Raw genomic sequence first — 16,493 nt, 5'->3', positions numbered from 1 at the left:
AGCAATACCTTCTACCTACAATCACAAATTACTTCCCTTTCCCACATTGCCGCTTTATAATGTTGTCCATGCTCTGCAAAGAAAGGGATGTTAGTAAAATATAAACACTATAAAATAACGATACAGTTACTTTCGGGAATCTGAGTGACATCAGGGTTTCAATGTTGTTGCTGTTGTTTCCAGTGTGATAATATCACTCCGAAGCGGTTGTCGTGGTGCAATCGTTCTCCAACCGTAGGCCCCGACACGACATGAAAATGGAAACATACAAAAACAAAAAGATGCATTAATATATGATAATAAGAGATCCAAAGGTTCATGAAATCAAAATATAATGGTAGATAGTAAACAGAAGCCGAATTAGAACATCAGTAATACATAATAAAGAAATAGAAGATAGATAGTAGCTGAACGTGGAAAGAAGAGAAACCCCGTATTGCGATGTATCAGGTACATCCACAACAGTTGACTCAACATGCTGTGAATCAAAACAATACCGTCTACAATCTTCCCTTCTCACCCTCGCTGGTCAAAGGTGCGAGCCGTTTCCACATGCCACTAGCAAGGTCACGTGTTGTCATCATGATGACGAAACCAAGCCAACGTGGAGGTAAGAAAATGGGTAACTTGCAAGGAACCAGAGCAACTGTTTTGACCAAGATCAACTAACAGCACTACGGATGTAGTTGCGCTCCTTCCAGGATGTTCCTCACCGGGGGTCAACCGAAGAGGTATCATTCCACTCTTGACCTGAAAATTGCTGTCTGAATTGAAACTAAAATGCGTTAAGGCCGTTTCAAATATTTTTCAAAGTTTATATCCCCCCCCCCCCTCAAAATTGGTCCAAAAAAACAGGGGGCAAAAAAATTTTTTTTTTTTCAAATAACTTCAAAATTTCAATGAAAATAAAAGTCAAATCAACTGAAAATAATCTTTTTGCAATTCCGTCGTGAAACTACTTACTTTTCCTGTCATTCTTGAACGACGAAATAGCCTACTTTTCTGTACCAAAAATAACAGAATCGAATAGCAACACTTTTCAAAATAAATGCTGAAAAGTTCTACTTTTCAGCACTCAAATGGGTGCTGAAAAGTTGAACTTTTCAGCACTTGTTTCGAAAAGCAACACTTTTCAACATTTTTAGATTTAAACGTTTATTGACAAAATACATGAAAATTTTACTTAAAATTTCACTCAATGGGTGTTTTTCGGAATTGCAAAAAATGTTGTATGGAACTCGTTGCAAAACTTGATTTTTTCAGCACTCTTCGTATTTATCCAACTCGTTGAACCTCGTTGGATAAATGTACTACTCGTGCTGAAAAAATCCTATTTTTGCAACTTGTTGCATAATCTACTATAAACGCATTTTTCTGCATTGATAGTCATAATTAGCATGTTTGGGCTGGATTCAAAATATTTGTAATTTTTATGAAATTCTAATGTAAAGCACCGCAAAAACTTTATTTTTGGCAAAAAATTAATTTTCGTCAAAATTTTACCTAAGAATCTCACAATTGACAATGATCCGATAATTTAAGGTCATCTTTGGTGGAATTGGGTACTAAAGCCCTATGTCAATTTTCATGTACAACGGTAAAAAACACGATTAAAAACCATTTCTAATCCTTTTTTTTCATTTTAATGCAATTTTTTTTTGACAAGACAACATTTTTTTCGATGGATCAACTATGGTCCCCTTGGAACGAGCTGTAAAGTAGGAGCTTTTCTGTCAAGAAGGACCACGAGGTTAATTTTTCAAAATTGATTTAAAAATCCATTTTAAACTCTTTGGGGTCATACAAAGGGTCATTGTGCTCAGAAAAATAAGCTTTTTCGCTGTAAACAATAATGTCAGCAATCTAAGCTTCATTTTAGGACCCAATTCTGAAATTTTTGTTTTTCCTCATACATTTTTTCGATTAGGTACCCTTAAATCTTAACCGATTTGGCTCTAAATTGGGTCCTTCGATTGCTGATATTATTGTTTACAGCGATAAAGCTTATTTTTCTGAGTACAATGACCCTTTGTATGACCACAAAGAGTTTGAAATAGATTTTTAGATAAATTTTGAAAAATTATCCTCGCGGTCCTTCTTGACAGAAAAGCTCCTATACTTGACTGCTCGTTCCAAGAGGACCATAGTTGATCCATCGAAAAAATGTTGTCTTGTCAATATTTTTTTGCATTAAAATGAAAAAAAGTGATTAGAAATGGGTTTTAATCGTGTTTTTACCGTTGTACATAAAAATTGACATAGGGCTTTAGTACCCAATTGGCACAGTTACTTATTTTCACCTAATGAATCGAGCCAGGGGGTATCTCTTAAAGTTTTCCAAAATTTTAAATTTTCTTGTCACCCTACTGTCCAAACAAAAATGCTATTAGAATATTCAGAATCTGTGTCTTGAGAACGGATTTTCAGATCGATTTGGTGCTTTCGATTAATTTGTAATTTTTAATAAGTTTAAAAATTTTCTTATCAACCGTACTAGTTTTTTACCCAAATTTGCATAAAAATGATTATTTTCATCCATTACCTATAAAAAATTTATGCTAAAAAAAATTTCGAATCACATTTATTTAAAATCAGGCTCAATTCCAAGAATACTAAGGGAGCGGCCGTGGCTGACTGGTTACGGTGTTCGCTTTGTAAGCGAATGGTCCTGGGTTCGATTCCCATCTGCTCCCAACGAGAAAGTATAGGAAATATAAATCTTGAAACTCTGAACATGTACGAAAAATCAAAGTCGCTCGAGTCGGGGTTCGATCCCCCGTCCTTTGGATTGGTAAGCAAAAATGCTAACCACTAGGCCATCGCGACTTGGTGAGCTATGACTGAAATTAGGAATACTGTTACCACCTATATACGCGCTGGGTCCTTGTCCATTTGACAAGGGTTCGGAAGTTCTAAATAACGTTTGAATCCGATTGGTCCAAACGTTCTTCAGGGCGGGGCTTGTCGACAAAGCTGAAGTACCTCGCGCTCGGCTAGCCAGCGTAGAAATGGGTCACCGAAGCTCGGCAGAGCTAACACCTTCCAAATGCCTATGCGAGTTATTTGCATGTATAGAATGAGAGCTAAAAAATACATGGAAACAACTCAATTTGTAAGAAGCGACCGCGTGGTCCCGTTTGGTTGGTTGCACACACACACACACACACACACACACACAGGCTCAATTCCAAGAATACTAGTGGTACGTTCGATTGATGGCTAGTTCCGCACTCCGATCTGTCAAAGTGCTTTTTTTTAGGAAACTCGCGCGAGTTTCGTCGCCATCTTGGCATTGAAACTACAGACTGTCCAGGAGACAAACTGTAATTGAAACTCCGGCACCGGCTCTTCAAACGAACAGCTCCATATTTTTGAACTATTATTTTTTAATGGGTTAAAATGGATGAAAATAAACATTTTTATGCATGTTTCTATTGAGAAATTGACTCAGGAACATTAATTTGATGAAATTCTCACCAGAAAATGGAATTCCCGAGCATCTTCGGCGATGTGGAAGAGAACAATGTTTAGAGGAGAAGGATGAACTACGAGCTGACGCAACTCTACATCAAGTCTATAATTGGTTGGACTCGGACACGCATGCTGGATAGAGTAGATGTATCCTAACTAAACCAGAAGATCAATCCGGTGCAGCTGGTGTTCAACTTGGAACCGCTTTTGATGCGACGCAAAGGAAAATCTGGCCAGTTTGGAAGCTATGTGAATCGGAGTGAAATCTAAATTTGCAAACGCATTTTGAAGAAGGTTATGCCCAGTAATTTCTGGGATATCCCGAGAAATTTCTTTTCATTAGCGTTTAACAGAAAATACAGAAAACGATTATTTTCTAGGCATGTTTATATATTTCGCAATTGTAGTACAAATATAATGTTGTAAAAGTCGGTATAAGTTCTGTAAAATCATGTATGTTTTTTTGTGGCACTTATTTTTACCTGTTCTGTTTGTATTTGTGCGTTTTTTTTTCAAATGCGTTGAATAGAAATGTACGTTTGTTTGCACTAGGTGCCTTATAGTTTAAAATGCATGTATGTTTAAAATAGTAGCACTATCAAAAGCACACAATTTACTGAATAACACTTTTCAAACACTGCGGACTGCAGAAAGGCATTTCGTTTCGCACGCAGAATCTCCCCCCGATCAGTGATTTCCCGCATCCTTTTCCGCAGCACAAGAAACACGGCCCATGCCAGTGGATATTGCCCCAGGCGACGCCCTGTTCCGCCGGACCGATTATTCCGCCGCAGTTGTGGCACGACTTGGCAAAGAACGTATCGTAACAGGTTAGACAGAGCGGCATGTTTGACTTTTCGTCCGGAATGTACTGCTGGCCGGCCAGCGGGGCGTCACAATGATAGCAGCAGAAATGTTTAATGTGAAACGTGGATCCCTCGGCCGCGGTGTACTCCTTGGTGAAGATTAGCTCGTCGCAGGCCGAACAGCGCGGAATCTTGAGCATGTTGGCCAAGTCACGTGCGCAGTAGACCTTTCCGCCGTGGTAAAAGTACACAAGATCGGCGAGCAACTCTTTACAATCTTCACATTTGAAGCACTGCGGATGCCAGGCCGCACTCTTGCCGGATTTCTCGGCCCGTTCGGCCTTGACGGCTACTTCACCGACGTTGATGCTCTGCTGACATCCGCTGCACACGACCGGTTCCGGAGGAGTTTGGTTGATGTTTTGTGGTGTTGTGTTGGGAATGTACGTAGATCCGACTTCCTTGGAGAAGGGGGGTTTTGTTGGGCTTGGGCGCACTTCCGGATACATGTTCATATCTTCGATTGCCGGAATCGAAGCGAGCACACCCTCACGGGCGTTGAGTTCCGCACTCAGCACTCCCGGATAAGTGGAGTAGTTTGGCGTGGGAGGTACCGATCCAAATCCAGAGTCATCGCTGTGGGAAATGTGCATTCCGGAGAAAGGCTTCGCCAGTTGCTGATCATCCGGAGGGAGTTCTTCAATGGTGGCAGATTCAAAGAGACACGGTTCAGGATTTGTGACGTAGCGTGCCAGCTCTTTTCTGAAGTTGTCATCGTTGAGATACTCTGCTCGGAACTGCGCAATCGGACCCAGCACGGAATCGGCAGCATAGTTGATACGGTTCTTGTTCAACTGGTGGATCAGCTTGTCGTAGATTGGTCCGCAGACCACGGCGCTTTCGATCGCTTCGTTGTCAATGTTGATTTTGGCCAGCTTTTGAAGAACTGGCTGCGGAATCTTGTCCTGATGAAGTATATCGCACACCATCGGGTTGTTGGAGATCTGTACAGCTTGGCCAGGTTTGGATCCTGGTTTTAGCGCGTCTTGTACGCTTGGGTTGGACAAAATCTCCGACAGTAGTTGGTTGGAATTTTGGGCTGCCTTTCGGTTTTCGGCAATTTCTGGGACTTGATCCGGTGACACATTGAAGGTAGATAGGTCCGAGTTTTTAACGAAATCAATTATCTCTTTCTGGAAATCATTATCGCTATCGTAGCTGAGAAACTCATCCCGGAAATCGTCAATCGGTTGCAAGACTGCATCTTGCGCGTAGTTAATGCCGGCACCGGACAGCTTCGAGAGCAGTTCGTCATAGTACGGACCGTTCAGCACGGCACTCTGTATGGTTTGGGTGTTGATCTTCATGCGCTCGAGGCGTGCCTTAGACGCCGGTGACAGAAACGGACTGCTAATGAAATCTGGAAACATGGCTTTGCGTGAAATGATCAACGCTGACCCGTAAACCGGCGCGTGAAGAATGGTTTTGAGTGGTTCCGAGTTCAGGATATCGGCCAGCACCTTGTCCTTCTGTAGCGCTGCCATGCATTGGATCGATAACTGAGGAGTGACTTGTTGCTGGTCAAATTTAAGCTTACGAACCGGCGTCTCCTGGTACTGCAAGTGATCGTGACGGGCAAAGTTTCTTAGCGGTAGTGGAGAATTGAACTTTTCATCCGCCGACGATCGCATGCTGGCTTCACGGAGATCAACCGGTGTCGACTGTAGCGCAAGGAACTTGTCGATTTCAGCTTGGAATTTGGGATTTCCAAGGTATTCTTTACGGAAAGCATCCAGCGGGCCTAGAAGACTGCAGTGATCGTGAAACTTAACGCCTTTGGATTTGAGTGCGTTGAGGATCGTGTCAACTTCGGGTCCGTAGCGAACAGCTGCCTTTATCACATCTGAGTTTACCTTCATCAGTTTCATTTTGTACTTGGTTTTGTCGGACAGCGCAGGAGAACCCATGAAATCCGGTTCCAATGGTTCCTTGAGGAGTGCCAAAGGTTGACCGGCGAAGGCCGAGCTTCCAGCAAGAATAGATTTGATTGGTTCAGAGTTGATCAACTGCTGAACAATTCTGTCCCGCTGAACCGAGTCCGCTGGTGGAGCCGGTGGCAGCATCATTCCCTTAGCCGAAGCCGGCAGGTGTTTGATCGTGTCCCCGATACGGACTACATTGCCCTGTCCCACGCAGTTCTTCTTGATCTTCTCCACGTACTGCACCAGTTGGGCCGCCTCGTTCTCGGACAGATTGTGGCACAGACTTGCGTCTAGATCGTGCGGTGGAACCTGGTACTCGAGCTGCTGTTTGCGCTTCTCGGCGGCATCGCTACCTGCTATTGGAATGTTCTGCTGACCCAGCTGGGTCATGTAATCGGCGGCCACTTCCGGCGACACGTTCGGAGGAATCCAGTCAAGCTGCACGGGCTTATCGGTCAACTCGGAGATTTTTATGTCTGCAAGAAAGAATAAGAAGTGAATAAGGGTGATCTGTCTAAGGTTGAATAATGAAACACTAACATGCTGGCTTCGAACGGATCGCTCCAAGGATCTCAAACTGGGCCCATCCGGTCACGTCGTCATCTTTGCAGTCGTGCTGTTCCTTTCGACATTTGCAGTTGCGACAGACCTTGCGCCAAAAGTGGAGATCCAAACCGGGACACTTGGAACCTGCAATAGAGTAGGAATTATAGTTAGGCGTCATCCATAAAGTATGTCACGCTCTAGGGAGGGATGAGAGGGGGGGGGGTCTGAGCAAGTGTGACATTGCATGTTATAAGCATACGAAAAGCGTGACAAAGGGAGGAGGGGGGGGGGGGTAAATTTTGGCCAATTTTAGCGTAACGTACTTTATGGATGAAGCCTTAAGCTTGATTCATTTTTATTTTTTATGGTTTTGATAGTTGCATATTTCGCAACACCTCATACAAAAAGTAGGTACATCATTAAGGTAGGTAGCCCATCATTCGAAATCTTACCGCAAACGACGCAAGGAGCACCGTTTCCGCTTTCATGGCCAAGTTTTCCTTTGATTTTTTCACGCCGGGTCTCGAGTTTCTCGAGCCAATCAGGTGGGGCCGCAGTTTCGATGCCGGAGTCGGCCATGGCCATGAAGCAAATTTTACGGCTGTGCTATAGTGGAGAGGTCAATATTCTTGCAAATTGGCACACTAATTAGACCGATACGGAGGTTGGAACGAAGATTTGCCAGCAAAGCACCGATAAATTAAAGTTGGAACTGGTTAAATTGTTTAAATTGCACTTAATAGATTACAGTGGAGTTGATTGCGCGTTTTGAAAATCTTTTAATACTGATTAAACTAAGGTTATCACTAAATGAAATGGAGAGACTAAAATATTTGCACTTTTCCGAACAAAAAGCGTGGAATGAATCATAATCCTATCAAAACAAAAATGTAAGCTCACGCACACTTGCCAAGCATGTGCCGAGATAAACTGCTACATAGCAATGGCGATGTTTCACGGTAGCGAGAATATATTTCACGGTAATAACTTGGGTTCAGAGCCGTACCTAGGGTCCACGGCGCCCTTGGCGAAGCATCAATTTGGCGCCCCTCCAAATTTTTCATCATTTTGATATGTTTATTTAAATTTTCAGCGATTGCTTCAAAGAGTTTTAATAATATAATGGTAATTGATTGAATAAATATAACAGCTAAAAAATCCAACCACAATTTAATTCTTTGAAGAATATTCAAATTAATGTTTTATTATTTTTAAACCATTTCAATCGATTTATATCTTTCCAATACAGATAGGTTGTAACGAAAAGCTGCTTTAGGATTAATGTTGACTGAAAATAGCAGAGTGTTGTTTTATCGTATTAAACAGAATTTGATCTGACCTAGCTTAAATTTCATTGTATCAGCATTTTCCTGCATTCCTGAAAAATAGTTTGACTGATTAGAAAAAGGACTCCTTTTCAAACTTGATTTTGGATGGATTCCTTTTGAAACTATTTTTTTTCAATTTATTTTTGAAAACAATATTTCTCTTCTCTGTGACTGTGTTTTTTGATTGATATAAAATTCCTAAAATTTGTTTTTTGAAAATTCATAGCTTCAAACAAAGGCAATTAGTTTTTACCTTTTTAACACATTGAAATTTTTTGTGTTTATTTTTCGATATCTAAAGTTTCTTAAAATTTTGTATAAAAACCATTACACTCAAATAGAGGGTGACGAGCGGGTATTCCCGGGAAATCGACCATTTTTGTATCAAGGTAATTTCCTTTTTTGATGTCATGGAGTAATTTTGTGTTTCGCTTAAACTTCAATATTGAATTATATCTTAGAAAAAAACTCTGGAAATCTTTGTAAAGTCCGCCAAATGTGAACATTCGGGTTTTCCGGATCACTATTTCTTCAATGCATATTTACAGTTTTAAAAAAGAAAAAAAAATATTAAAATTGTTGTTTTGAGTCGCTATTTATTATATTGTAAAATCCTGATACTGGGAAATTATATATTAGCTATTTTGTTATTTCACAAAAATCTAATAACAAGTTCATACAACAAGTTGTATTGCAGATTCAGAAAAATCAAGAAGTAGATCATAGTTCCCAAAATAATGAGGCTGCTAATTAACGTTTCATCAAATAAGCATGAATAAATCGTAACTGAATTCATTGAAAAGAAACACATTTATAATTTTTCTTTATACATTACTGGCACTATTGGCATAGTTATAAACACTACCAGGTCCCGGAATTCCTGAAATTTCCAAATTCAACTCTCGATTCCCGGGAAATTGAAAATCTCGAGAATAGTCACCCTCTACACACAAAGCTTTTAGAACCGTTTGGGTAAATGTGAAAATTTAGGCGAAATTACACTGGATAGCCCAACACATGGAATCCATGAAATAAAAAAAAATGTATGTGAAAGATAAGCAACTTTATCCATTCCATTAAAACATAACAAAACAAAAATTTTCAAGGAAAATGTTACTAGCATTCTTCAAATTATTGACCCTAGAAGCAAAATTAAGTGGAACTTTGTGTTTTCCCAAAAAATATTGCTGTTTTTGGAGTTGGAATTTTGCTTTGGTTTAAATTCTAATGGGTCCGCGATAATGGTGATTCTCCAAATCAAAATTATTCAAGAAATTGTATAATATTTTACTTTTACGACTAAAAAGTTGGTGGGCATGCCAATCTATGCAACTTTGTCGAAGACACCCAAATTTTACTTTTTCACTCTTGCTACAAGCAATTGAATACAAGCAGCAGAATATAATATATTTAGAGCAATTTATGTGCTCTTAAAAAACCAACATTTTTATGTTGAAAAAAAAAATATTTTGCTAGAAATTTAACAAAAGTCAAATCATTTTTTGTGTTAGAAATATTCAATTTAAACACTTCAGTATTTCGAAAATGTAGGCCAATCTCAACGCACAAGTTTGCATTTAAAACGATAAAAATATCTCAAATGCCATTTTCTTTAAAATTGAAATATCTTATTCTTTTTATTTCAGATTTTCAATAGAAATTTGTAAATTTCAATTGAATAGCTGATTATATAAAAAAAAAATACTTCAAAACATAAAAAAGCTTGATGGTTCCTGATGCTGGAAAAAATGGTGAAATTTAAATTGAATTTTATATACTGTAGTTGGAATATAAAATCTCTAGCTATTTCAAAGAATTGTTATAAAACCCTGAAATTTTTGCCAATTGAGCGCCCCCTTTGATAAATGAATTGAGAGAATTTAATTTTAAATTTAATTCTGGTACAATTATTGAAATAGTTGGTTTTGGCGCCCCAAGTGTTATAAGTAATATTTGTAATATTCCGACCAAGATTATCGAGTTATTTTGTAGTCCTACTTTAAAATTTGGCGCCCCTTTTGTTCTGAATACCTTTCTAGGATTTTATAATAACATGACAAATTTGTACAATCATCGTTTTCGGCGCCCCCCAAGGGCTGGCGCCCTTGGCGGTCGCCAACTGCGCCAACCCCTAGGTACGGCGCTGCTTGGGTTGAAGCAATAAGCTCAGATAGTTTTCCTCATATATTCTGTTGATTAAAAAGTCAGGTAACGTATTTAAAATATTAATTTTATGACTCTCAAATTCACGGCCGTGGACTATACCGACCAACATTTTTTCTGCACTGTCTTAATTTATAGGAAGGCATAAAATATAGTGTATAGACAATCTATAGATAACTAGAAGGTCCCCAGAATCACTTGCAATTGAAATGGTTTTTCTCCAAAATGTGTATGGAGAATCGAGGCGGTTGGTCATATTGCATAGGTAAACATTTTGGGTTTTATGTAACAGCGATAAAAAAGCAAGATGTTCGCTCTACAGCATAGCCTTGGCGGTCTCTATTGCGAGATTCCTATTAATCTAATACAAACCTCTTTTTACAACTAAGCTCCCATCCACCAAAGGATTCGAACTGACGTCCTTCGCATAGTGAGTCCAACTGCCGACCAGCGACTCTATCGAGGGAGTCCGCTTCCGTCGTGTCCTGTTCCGGATTCCGCCAACCGGTTCTAGTAAAATCCAACGACACTCACACTTCGGCGCCAAACGTTCATTCTCAACAGTTACTGTCCACAGCGTGAACATAAACACGCGCCTGTTTTCATTCGCCGTAAAAATTAAGTACACGCTTCAGTAAGGAATTATCTGTTGCGGGTAATAATTATCCGGTCAATATATTTAATATTGTTAACATTATTTTGAAAGACGAAGATCCTACACCGAGCTAACGACCTAACCACAGGTTAGATCAGGACCAACATTTACTTTCCCATCCGACTGAAGGCGTGATTAGATAAATCTCGTCTCGAAAGATGCCATTGAGGCCGACTAGGACCGTGATGATGATGAACAGGGCCCCGGCGATGGCCTGATATAAGCTACCGACCGGAAACGGAATCGACGTAACACCTTATTATGTGGCCCTCTTAAACCTTGCGGTTTCGTCAACGGATCCACAGGCGTGTATCGTTCTTTTTGCGACAAGACTCCGCCTCCCGGGTCTCCTAAGTGTGAAGGTATGGCACGGGGAGAGGGCAGTGAAAACCTATATTTACACTTAGATTTTTTTGCGTCCGATTGTGAGTCCAGTGCGCGGTCCGATTGATCCACACAGGCAGCTACCGACCAACATTGGCAATATGGCGTCGTTTGTTTACCAACATGAGATAGTTTATGGACGAACCAAAAAAAATAAAAAAAATCCTTTTCTTAAATTTTTTTATATCCGTTGTGTACCGTTACCCTGTTGGGAAAGCTTCTTAATGGAGCACCGGATTCGAGTGGTAGAAATTACCATAATCGTTAGATGTTCATAAATAACTATTACTCAAGGTCATCCAAGTGAAAAAAAGTCTTTAAAAACATCAAAATTGTTTAAAAATAACAGATTTCTAAAAATATTTTTTATTCATTTCAAACAACAATGCGGGGCAATATTCACCGTAACATTGGGGCAAAATGCACTACAACAACGGGGCAAAATGCACTGGCTAAAAGCAGTTTTCACAAGTCACCGCTAGATGACACCACTGTTTTTCCAAAGGAGCTTCACAGCGGTGCATTTTGCCCCGATCACGCTTTTTGCAGAAAATTTAATTAAAAATGCATTTTTTGATGTTTTTGGACTCATCTATCTACACAATAATGAAAATTATGGCAGAAACTATATACCTTAACACTTACAATAACAATAAATGCTTTTTATATTGTCCAAAAATCAAAATGAAAGTCCAATGAAAATTAAATGAAAACACAACATTTTAAAGTTTTGCAAATAACTTAAGCTGTTTTTATACCACGATGCTCAAATTTTTCCGGCATGGTTTAGCAGTGTTAAGCCTCCAATTTCTATGAGTTTTCACCCGGAAAATTCTTTCAAATACCGAGAAAAGCAGGGGGAGAATTTTGCCCCGGGGGTGCATATTACCCCCTCTCCCCCTAATTGTGTGCGTATGATTATCAACACAGCATCATAGTGTGTGTGTAAGAAAGCGTGGAAATCTCTATATATCTGATTTTTTTTAAACTGAGTTCTATTCCAGTTCCAAATCGTCTCATGTTCGAAACAAACTCGTCGAGCAGTTTTATTTCGGTTTCAAAATACTGCTCGAAAAATAAAACTGCTTTTCCGCGTTGCGGGTGGTCTGTTTCAGTTCTATAGAGTTATCTAAGCCCGAGCTCAATCTTTTTCGTGTACGTACACGCAATACATGCGCACGTAGATAACTCTATTTGAAAAATGAAACAGCTAGAACAAAGAAGAGCCGCGTTGCAAGTAGTCTAAGGAATACATTGTAGAAAAAAGTAAAAACTGCTCGAATGGAAGTGCTCCATTTTCCAAACAAACTTTAGAAAAAAAAACCATGCGAATCTAGTTTGTATTTCCCTGGTGTTCTTTTTAAATGGCTCCGTTACTTCCGTAAAAAAGGGGAACTATCCAGGTTTTTAAGCGAAGATGGCGTTCGAATGGTGAACGCCCGAAATGTCAAAATCGCGCAGTAGCACCAACTTTATTTCTATTATCGGCCTATCAGCACTTTGGTCATGAATTGGGTCCTAAAATGAAGCTTCGATTGCTGATATTATTGTTTACAGCGATAAAGCTTATTTTTCTGAATACAATGACCCTTTGTATGACCACAAAGAGTTTAAAATGGACTTTTAAATCAATTTTAAAAAATTAACCTCGGGGTTTTTCTTGACAGAAAAGCTCCTACTTGACAGCTCGTTTCAAGGGAAACATAGTTGATCCATGAAAAAAAAATGTCTTGTGAACATTTTTTTGCATTAAATGAAAAAAGGTGATCATAAATGGTTTTTAATCGTGTTTTTTACATAGGGCTTTAGTGCCCAATTACCAAGCCAATTACAGTTTAAATAAAGTGTTTTTGACTGCTCCAAAGTAATAAATAGCTCAAATAAAAGTGAGCAAGCAACTAATGCTTGATAACGATATTCTCGGGTGAGTTTTCAAAAAGCCGTAAGAGCCACCGTGACCTCCGACACTAGTTTTCGTTTTTCTCCAAAATTAAACGAAATTTCATTTATCTTTAGTTTGGGGCACTTGAAGGACGTGTAGATGAACAATCTCAAACATTTTTTATATTGGTTTTTGGTAAGTAGGTCGAATACCGATGCAAAAAGGACTTTGTTTGCCAATGGCTCTTACGGCTTTTTGAAAACTAATCCGAGTATTGAACAATGCATTTTCACTTGTTTGAGTCTGAGATGTAATTCGTTTGATATTTTTTATTTTACTGCTTTTTAAATAATGTGATTTTTAACAAAGAGGTTTCTGCGTGTGCATGTATTGCGTGTACGTACACGAACAAGATTGAGGTTAAATTTTGTCCGGCCAGCAAAATCAAATGGTGCGCTAGTGTGCGAACGCGAAACGTCATTAAGCTCTATCGAGAAATTAAAAGTGCAACATGGAGTTAAATTTTCTGTCAAGCTGCTGTGAAAGTTTCACTCCACGTTACCGGCTCACATCTCTTTTTTAAATTTCTCGATAGAAGAGGTATTCTATGTTTTTACCCAAACACAGTTATACCAAACTTGACGTGTAAACTATCTGTACCGTTTGCTTGATTTGTCTGCTACTGCTTCCAAAATTCTGCAAAAGTATTCGATTTGTCTGCAACGTTTGGCACCTCGGTTGATGACAAATAAATTTTTCACGGAAACGTCACATCAAAGCTGAAAAAATTCTCAATCCATCAGAAAAAGAGTGTAAAATTGTTGAATCTTTTGCCAGCGAAGAAAAGAGGATTTTTACTTTGTGCCATTTTGCAGATTACCCGTTTGGAAAGGCGATAAAGTGCAATGTCCGGCCATCAGTACGTGCCCAACCCGTCGAATCTGTTTGCGGACGAGGATGAAATCGACGACGAGTTGTTTCTGCGTAATGCTCGAAGGACGGCAGGAGGAAGCGCCACAACGAGCCCTCCAGCCACGGACCAAGGTTATCACCAGTATGATCAGTTCCAGAAGAACTTCCTTGCGCAAAGCTACGATCCGGCCGACGAGGAAAAGTACGGTTCGGGATCGCTAGTGTCGGGTAAGTCGGCGCTAAGTGGCAGTGCTGCGGGGACAAATTTTACCCGCCCGGATGTCCTCGGGCCTGAACCGTACCAGGGTGGTGGTGCGGGTGATTACGGGGTTTACGGAGGACAAATGGCCGCAGGATACGGGGTGGATCCTTACGCGACGGCGGCCACATCGCCTTACGGAGGCTCCCAGGGCTTTCATTCGGTTCCTGGAAGGGGAGGGGGAGTGTACGGGGAGCTGGATTCCGAAACGGACGACGAAATAGTTAGGCAACGGCAAACGTTTGAACAAAGGCGAAGGGAGCTGGAGGAAAGTACGTTGCTTACGTCCCAACGTTGTTTGGGTGTGCTCAGGGAAACGGAACAAGTTGGAATTGCCACGGCGGAAGAATTGCACCGTCAGCGGGAACAGCTGGAAAAGACCAAGAAACAGTTGGACGAAATCAACAACTCGCTTCGATTTAGCCAGAAGCATTTGAACAGCCTGAAGAGTGTCTTCGGTGGACTCAAAAACTATCTCTCCGGCCGGATGGGACCGGATCAACCGCCACAGCAACAACCCCAGCAGCAGCATCAACAACAACAGCAACAGCAGCAACAACAGCAGAGCAGCTCAACAGGAATACCTCGATCGAACATATCGCCTTCGCCGTCGGAGGAACTTTACCCAAACCCACAGGACTTTAGAATTCCGGACAATTATTGGCCGGACGCGGCCACTCGAATGCGACAAGACTATCACCACCAGGCGCAGGACATGGCTCACACGAACGGGGCCGTCCAAGGTGGGCCCGGATTCAGCCACCAGCTGGATCAGAATCTGGACGACATGCGCGGGAATCTGTCCCGGCTCAAGAACCTTGCCCTCGATTTGAACCAAGAAATTGACAGCCAAAATGACCTTATCGACGACATCTCGAACCGCGTTGAAGATGTCGACGTGAAAATTGGCAAGCAAAACAAAGACATGAATCGGCTGATGCGGAAGTGAACCTTGAACTCAATAATAATGATACAACGATGATTCATAATGGTACTCCCCATTCCCCGCAAAGCATCATAATGCACGCTCTGGCAGCACCTTGTGTCCAGAGAATATCACGAAATGATAAAGCAAAAGTTTAGATAAAATCGTTTTCTTTGTAAAAAAGACAAAAACCGATAGTTTTTAAGATTTGTATTTTTTGTACATTCTTGTTTATTCGTTTTTTTGGATAGTATTTTATCTAAATCCATTCTCAGCAAAAGATCTATCTACGCTCGATAAAACCTTTAACGGTCAAACCAAACTGAAGCAAACGTGTCGTATTGGTATTGGTTTAGTAAGAATAGTCAGGCTAATAGCATTATAAATAGAACATAATCTAAACAAACAAAGAATCCATTATTAGTGAGTGTCTCTCCGTCTCCGTCGACTCCTCAAATCTCTCAAAGTATGTCAAACGACGTAAGAATTTCTCTACACACAGATAAAGCAAAATGTCGTACCAGTTCGAAAACAAATATTCCTCTCTCACTCTCTTTCTATGATTGTATTATGTACGTACACACAACAACACTATTCGCAAACATTAAACAAACAAAAATAAAACAAACATCACAAAACAAGTACACAAATTGTTGTAGCATCAAGTGGAGCGATTGTTTTCGTTTGTAATTCACTCATTGAGAACATTATTGAAAAAAAAAAATGCATGAAATATTAAGGAACCATTAAACAGAAAAATATAAAAATATATATATTGAAGTAAAACAATGGATGATAACAATAAACTGAGCTAAATTAATAAATAAACGTACAGCGCATCAACAATGTTATAGCCAAGAGTAAATTCCGCGATGAAGAAAGAAACAAATTAAGGTAATGGTTATGAAAATAAAGGATACGATAATCTGCAATATTACAAACGATGTTATTTTTTATTCAAATCATGAGAAAGTAAGTGAACTATTCTGTATGGATCGTCAAAGACCCTTAGATACCCTTAAATTTGGCGTCATTTTTGGATGACACGCCTAAATTGAAATTTGGTTCAATATTGGACTTTGTTTTTTTTTGTTCATCTTTATTTCGAAATTCATTTTCAAAAAATTTAAAGAAAAATAGAAATGTATCATAAAGTGGATGTTGTTTGTTTTGTTCAATA

At 39.8% G+C, this 16,493-nt stretch overlaps 2 protein-coding genes across 2 annotated transcripts; one reads left to right on the top strand and one right to left on the bottom strand.

The window, feature by feature from the left end:
- Window positions 1-3,840: 3,840 nt before the first annotated feature.
- On the bottom strand, window positions 3,841-7,681 carry LOC6039974. The gene is made up of 3 exons (XM_038252846.1): window positions 7,258-7,681; window positions 6,800-6,949; window positions 3,841-6,735 (listed from the first exon to the last, which is right to left on the bottom strand). Exons 1-3 carry the CDS (start codon window positions 7,388-7,390, stop codon window positions 4,085-4,087), a joined length of 2,934 nt encoding a protein of 977 aa, XP_038108774.1. The 5' UTR covers window positions 7,391-7,681; the 3' UTR covers window positions 3,841-4,084.
- Window positions 7,682-13,950: 6,269 nt separating this feature from the next.
- On the top strand, window positions 13,951-16,254 carry LOC6044111 (synaptosomal-associated protein 29). The gene is made up of 2 exons (XM_038256263.1): window positions 13,951-14,029; window positions 14,093-16,254. Exon 2 carries the CDS (start codon window positions 14,123-14,125, stop codon window positions 15,335-15,337), a length of 1,215 nt encoding a protein of 404 aa, XP_038112191.1. The 5' UTR covers window positions 13,951-14,029; window positions 14,093-14,122; the 3' UTR covers window positions 15,338-16,254.
- The last annotated feature ends 239 nt before the right edge of the window (window positions 16,255-16,493 follow it).

The sequence above is a fragment of the Culex quinquefasciatus genome, chromosome 2 (genome assembly GCF_015732765.1).
Source record: "Culex quinquefasciatus strain JHB chromosome 2, VPISU_Cqui_1.0_pri_paternal, whole genome shotgun sequence".
In the NCBI taxonomy this organism is placed as follows: Eukaryota; Metazoa; Arthropoda; class Insecta; order Diptera; family Culicidae; genus Culex; species Culex quinquefasciatus.
Note: the sequence above shows the minus strand (reverse complement) of the source record. Positions and strands in the feature narration are given on the sequence as shown.

Bases quoted from the DNA above. Each gene is read 5' to 3' on its own strand.
- LOC6039974 (XM_038252846.1), bottom strand. From the start codon at position 7,390: ATGGCCATGGCCGACTCCGGCATCGAAACTGCGGCCCCACCTGATTGG. The intron at 6,950-7,257 runs GTAAGATTTCGA...ACTCTATTGCAG, and splicing joins TGCTCCTTGCGTCGTTTGCG to GTTCCAAGTGTCCCGGTTTG. The intron at 6,736-6,799 runs GTTAGTGTTTCA...TCTTTCTTGCAG, and splicing joins GATCCGTTCGAAGCCAGCAT to ACATAAAAATCTCCGAGTTG.
- LOC6044111 (XM_038256263.1), top strand. From the start codon at position 14,123: ATGTCCGGCCATCAGTACGTGCCCAACCCGTCGAATCTGTTTGCGGAC.